General features: G+C 40.1%; 1 protein-coding gene across 1 annotated transcript; it reads left to right on the top strand.

Annotated features, from left to right (window-relative positions):
* Window positions 1-4,681: 4,681 nt before the first annotated feature.
* On the top strand, window positions 4,682-6,438 carry LOC126024739 (ubiquitin carboxyl-terminal hydrolase 12-like). Its single transcript, XM_049785202.1, has one exon. It carries the CDS (start codon window positions 4,682-4,684, stop codon window positions 5,792-5,794), a length of 1,113 nt encoding a protein of 370 aa, XP_049641159.1. The 3' UTR covers window positions 5,795-6,438.
* The last annotated feature ends 317 nt before the right edge of the window (window positions 6,439-6,755 follow it).

Below are 6,755 nucleotides of genomic sequence, written 5' to 3'. Positions count from 1 at the left end.
TGAGTGTCAGTTTCTTCTTCTATAAAACTGGAATAATAACAGCTATTTTACACCGTCATTGTGAAGACAAAGGTTTTTTTTTCTGAAACTTACTTAAAAACAACAAATATAAAACAAGAAATCTATACTTTGGCTAGATATTTTAATTATGAAAATTAAAGTCATGGGCACTTTTGAGGGACACAGAGATAAATCACTTTTCTGGAGAAAATGTTTTGAATGCAGAAGGCTAGGTTCTACCCTCAATAACACATAATCTCCTGGCACTTTTATGAGCAATCCCTGAGCACCAAGCTAGGAGTAGCTTCCAAGCACCAGGTATGACCAAAACTCAAAAATAAACAAGAAAGTCATTGTTGATTATAATTATGATAGTTGACTCAATGTGACTTTGTCAAGAAGGTTTTATGACTATCTTCAATAACGAGTAGTTTCAGGCTCAAAAAAGTCATGACACATTCAGGATCTTCTCATCTGTCATCCCAATAATGTCCCAAGATTATTATTATATTGAGGTGATCCAGATGTCTGCAGCAGTTTTAAGTATCACATTCTGACAGTCATTCTTCAAATGTAAAAAAAGAGACACCAAAATCTTTATTACATATATTACTTTCTTTTTGATTTAGTGAAGGATTTCCTAGACACTTCTCTGAATATTTCCTGTGTCTATATGAGGCAGAATATGGCCAGATTATCACTCTAGACACTGAAGAAGGTTAGAAAAAAAAGATTAGGAAGGTTAAAAAGAAGATTAGAACGGATGGGGGGAGAAGGTTAGAAAATGGCAGCATTTTCTGTCACACCTGTCACACCAACTGTTGGGCTCTAGGCAGAGAAGATGATGGAAGAAGAGCTGTTAGGTGGGCAATCCACCTGCCTTGCAGCATAAACTTGAAGGAAATGTAAGCAAGGGTACTTGTAGATACTGAGAAGTAACCACACAAGTAGACTATATTACAAATAAAAAAGGAAAGGTAGAGTCAACAAAGAAGTAAGGTACCAATGATTCTGGGGACTGGTATTCCCACCCACTGTTGTTGTATAGAAGTAACAGAAAGGAGCTCTATTCACTGCACTGACTAAAAAGGGTGCTGAGTGCCTCATACTAACCCTAACCTAAAAGTAATAGTCTCCCATTCTTCCCCCACCTCCAGTCTCCTATTCTTTTTTTTTTTTAATTTTTTTTTTTTTGGTTTTTGGGCCACACCCGGTAACGCTCAGGGGTTACTCCTGGCTATGTGCTCAGAAGTTGCTCCTGGCTTGGGGGACCATATGGGACACCGGGGGAATCGAACCGCGGTCCGTCCAAGGCTAGCGCAGGCAAGGCAGGCACCTTACCTTTAGCGCCACCACCCGGCCCCTAGTCTCCTATTCTTGCTCTCAGTTTGGTAGATGGTAAATCTATCCTGGAGATCAAAGAAAATGAAGACAAAAGTAAAAGTTTCTAAAAAAAAAAAAAAAAAAAAACATTTGCTAAGGAAACACTTTAATGGACAAATTTAAAATGAAAAATCTCAGCTGTCTAGCCATAGGTTCTGAATTAAAGATGGGTTGATTATTTTCTCTATGAAGTCAGATAGTAAACACATAATTTGCAGGCACAGTGGTCCCTGTGGTAGCCACTTAACTCTCAGTAGCATGACAGACACAGATAATATTGTAAAAAATGAGTATGGTTTTGTGCCAATTAAACTTTATTTATATAAATAGGTAGAGGGGCAGATTTGAGCAAAAGGTTCAACAACCCCCTGCTTAACAAGGCAGGTTGCATAAGATTATTTCAAAGACCAAGATATACTGAAGCTCAAGTTCAAATGAGACTGGTTGAAAGGGAAGTTGGCTGGGTGGGGTGTGTGGCAGTGCAAATGCATGACTCATGGAAAGAAGACAGTTGAAAAAAAATCCAATCTTCTGACTTTCAAAAAAAAATAGAAGTGACTATTTCTATTGTCTCAATTTTAAATATTGGCAACCAATGAAACCTGGTTAAACATTAAACCTGATACAAACCATGCAATTCCATCTGGAGGCACCACAACTTGGGGCAGACAGATAGTTGGTAAACTCTGACCTAGAAGATCATCTTCCATGAGAAACATGCTATGACAACCAAGTACACATGACACATTTGAGTGACATGATCCAGGAAACTTAGCACAAAGCCAGTGTGACCTATTGCTAATGGAATGCATAACTGCTACCATCCTGCCAATAACCAGGCTTGTGTGAGGCATGCATAGCTGTCTCAGTCAGCATCTGGACCAAGATGTTCTTGCAATTCAGACTGTATCCCCTGCACACTGTGGCCTCATTATAGTCTTTGAATCTAGTGCTGCTTGGCACTCCTGGTACAGACCTTCCTGTCCTGCCAAGGAGCAATGAAACTTTCTTTTCAAACCATAAAAACATAACCCAGGCCATGTCCACTATATCATCTTGATCAGTTCCTGCTTCCATGGCCCTAACTGCTATGCTAAGTCTACAAGTTTGTTCTTTAGAAGAGTCTAAATATGTTCACAGTAAGGAGCAAAAGGACTCACCCAAAGGCCATAATCTCAGAAATCTGGACACCTCCTAAAGACCCAAAGGGGTAGAAAGCCCAGCACGCACTAACGCCTGTGCTTGGCTCTTTTCTCAGCTGTCCTCACCTAACTTCTGACTTCTTTTTTTTTTTTTTTAATCTTTTTTTTTTATTTAAGCACCTTGATTACATACATGATTGTGTTTGGGTTTCAGTCATGTAAAGAACACCACCCATCACCAGTGCAACATTCCCATCACCAATGTCCCAAGTCTCTCTCCTCCCCACCCGACCCCCGCCTGTACTCTAAACAGGCTCTCCATTTCCCTCATACATTCTCATTATTAGGACAGTTCAAAATGTAGTTATTTCTCTAACTAAACTCATCGCTCTTTGTGGTGAGCTTCCTGTGGTGAGCTGGAACTTGCAGCTCTTTTCTCTTTTGTGTCTGAAAATTATTATTGCAAGAATGTCTTTCATTTTTCTTAAAACCCATAGATGAGTGAGACCATTCTGCGTTTTTCTCTCTCTCTTTGACTTATTTCACTCAGCATAATAGATTCCGTGTACATCCATGTATAGGAAAACTTCCGTTAGAAGGGGAAGTTGGGGCGCTCGCTCGGCGCGAGGGTCCGGGTCGGTGGCGGCGGTTCGGGACGGTCCGCGGCCCGCATCGCCTCCTCCCCCGCCCGCCGCCGCCGCGATTGGGTGGAAGATGGCGCCGGGCAGATGGAAATCCTAATGACAGTCTCCGAATTCGCCTCCATCGGTACCATGGGCGCCAATGCCTCGGCATTAGAGAAAGAGATTGGTCCAGAGCAGTTTCCAGTCAATGAGCACTATTTTGGGTTAGTCAATTTTGGAAATACCTGCTACTGTAATTCAGTTCTTCAAGCACTTTATTTTTGTCGTCCATTTCGGGAAAAGGTTCTGGCATACAAGAGTCAACCTAGGAAGAAGGAGAACCTTCTTACATGCTTAGCAGTGAATATAAATATTACTGTGAAGAATGTCGAAGTAAACAGGAAGCACACAAAAGGATGAAAGTTAAAAAACTACCCATGATCCTAGCTCTACATCTAAAGAGATTCAAATATATGGATCAACTTCATCGATCTACAAAACTTTCTTACCGAGTAGTTTTTCCTTTAGAACTTCGTCTGTTTAACACATCAGGTGATGCAACTAATCCTGACCGAATGTACGACCTTGTTGCTATTGTGGTTCACTGTGGAAGTGGTCCAAATCGAGGCCATTATATTGCAATAGTTGAGTCATGATTTTTGGTTGTTGTTTGATGACGACATTGTAGAAAAAATAGATGCACAAGCGATTGAAGAATTCTACGGGTTGGTAAACTCTGACCTAGAAGATCATCTTCCATGAGAAACATGCTATGACAACCAAGTACACATGACACATTTGAGTGACATGATCCAGGAAACTTAGCACAAAGCCAGTGTGACCTATTGCTAATGGAATGCATAACTGCTACCATCCTGCCAATAACCAGGCTTGTGTGAGGCATGCATAGCTGTCTCAGTCAGCATCTGGACCAAGATGTTCTTGCAATTCAGACTGTATCCCCTGCACACTGTGGCCTCATTATAGTCTTTGAATCTAGTGCTGCTTGGCACTCCTGGTACAGACCTTCCTGTCCTGCCAAGGAGCAATGAAACTTTCTTTTCAAACCATAAAAACATAACCCAGGCCATGTCCACTATGTCATCTTGATCAGTTCCTGCTTCCATGGCCCTAACTGCTATGCTAAGTCTACAAGTTTGTTCTTTAGAAGAGTCTAAATATGTTCACAGTAAGGAGCAAAAGGACTCACCCAAAGGCCATAATCTCAGAAATCTGGACACCTCCTAAAGACCCAAAGGGGTAGAAAGCCCAGCACGCACTAACGCCTGTGCTTGGCTCTTTTCTCAGCTGTCCTCACCTAACTTCTGACTTCTTTGCCCTTCTCACCAGATCCATAGCCCTGTTGACCAAGATATACTAAAACTCAAGTTCAAATGAGACCGTTAGAAAAGGAAGTTGGGGCGCTCACTCAGCGCGAGGGTCTGGGTCAGCGGCGGTTCGGGATGGTCCGCGGCCTGCATCGCCTCCTCCCCCGCCTGCCGCCGCGATTGGGTGGAAGATGGTGCCGGGCAGATGGAAATCCTAATGACAGTCTCCAAATTCGCCTCCATCGGTACCATGGGCGCCAATGCCTCGGCATTAGAGAAAGAGATTGGTCCAGAGCAGTTTCCAGTCAATGAGCACTATTTTGGGTTAGTCAATTTTGGAAATACCTGCTACTGCAATTCAGTTCTTCAAGCACTTTATTTTTGTCGTCCATTTCGGGAAAAAGTTCTGGCATACAAGAGTCAACCTAGGAAGAAGGAGAACCTTCTTACATGTTTAGCAGATCTCTTCCATAGCATAGCCACTCAGAAGAAAAAGGTTGGAGTAATACCACCTAAGAAGTTCATTACAAGATTACGGAAAGAAAATGAGCTCTTTGACAACTACATGCAACAGGATGCCCATGAATTTTTAAATTATCTACTAAATGCAATTGCTGATATTCTGCAAGAAGAGAGAAAGCAGGAAAAACAGAATGGTCGTTTACCTAATGGTAATATTGACGGTGAAAATAACAACAGCACACCAGACCCAACATGGGTTCATGAGATATTTCAGGGAACATTAACTAATGAAACCAGATGTCTTACTTGTGAAACTATAAGTAGCAAAGATGAGGATTTTTTAGACCTTTCTGTTGACGTGGAACAAAACACATCAATTACTCATTGCTTAAGGGGTTTTAGCAACACAGAAACTCTATGCAGTGAATATAAATATTACTGTGAAGAATGTCGAAGTAAACAGGAAGCACACAAAAGGATGAAAGTTAAAAAACTACCCATGATCCTAGCTCTACATCTAAAGAGATTCAAATATATGGATCAACTTCATCGATATATAAAACTTTCTTACCGAGTAGTTTTTCCTTTAGAACTTCGTCTGTTTAACACATCAGGTGATGCAACTAATTCTGACCGAATGTACGACCTTGTTGCTATTGTGGTTCACTGTGGAAGTGGTCCAAATCGAGGCCATTATATTGCAATAGTTAAGAGTCATGATTTTTGGTTGTTGTTTGATGACGACATTGTAGAAAAAATAGATGCACAAGCGATTGAAGAATTCTACGGGTTGACATCAGATATCTCAAAGAACTCTGAATCTGGTTACATCCTTTTCTATCAGTCTCGGGACTAAGGGACAGCCATGATGAAGATATACTTTCTGTCTCATTTCTTCTCTGGTTATTGGGAAAGGATCAAGCACTGATTTTTTTTTTAACTGAAGAGAAATGCAGGAAGCTCAGGGGGCAGTAGCACACTTTGCACACAATAAAGCAAAGACTGATTAACAAGGTCTTCCTATCATGGTAGTTGATTTATTTGCTCAGCTATCATGCTGTATGTGCAGTTCCATATAAGGAAGTAAAATCAGAGATACCAGCTCCTCTTGTTAAACAGCTTTCCAGTAATTGACATGCATTTTCTCTTTACTTATTGCACCAATAATGATTGGAACTCCTTGATGTGCAGTAGGAAGAATAGGAATCTGTGCTAAGTTGTATCCATCGAAAGGAGGTATATTAAACACATTGCATGAATTTGCTTGTGTTAAGTATATATAGCAGAATCTTCTGGTCTTCTGAAACATCAACCAGAAATACTTTGGAGCCCAACACTTGCAGTTGCCTTCCTGATGTAAAAACACTGACATAACTAGAATACGGTGTCAGGAAGACAAATAAATTTTGCTTCTCTGAAGAAGCTTATAATAATATACAGTATATGTATATGTAGGGAACAACTGGTCAAAAGTGGCTTTTTGTTTCCCCAAAGGGAAAGACTGGCTTTGTAATTATAATTTTTTCTTATTTATTTTACTTAAAACTGGTAGAGTCTAAGTATTGTATAAAGTGCCCATGATTCTATCAGTAAATTTGAGCATATTTTTATTAGTTTTTGTCAGTTTAACTGGTCCTTTTGTGTGTTTCTATTTTTACAGTGAATTTTAAACTATTTTAAATGAGTAAAATACCTTAAGAAAAATTGCAGTGAGAGAAAGTAAATGTTCTTTTTCAGAAGGAACTGATATTTGGCTAAATATTTGTCATTTTGTTATAGTTTCTAATTCAGCTGTTTTACTCAACTTTAATTTCAAT

Source organism: Suncus etruscus, chromosome 12 (genome assembly GCF_024139225.1).
Source record: "Suncus etruscus isolate mSunEtr1 chromosome 12, mSunEtr1.pri.cur, whole genome shotgun sequence".
Taxonomy (NCBI): domain Eukaryota; kingdom Metazoa; phylum Chordata; class Mammalia; order Eulipotyphla; family Soricidae; genus Suncus; species Suncus etruscus.
The sequence above is the reverse complement of the archived record's forward strand: the minus strand, read 5'-3'. Positions and strand labels throughout refer to the sequence as shown.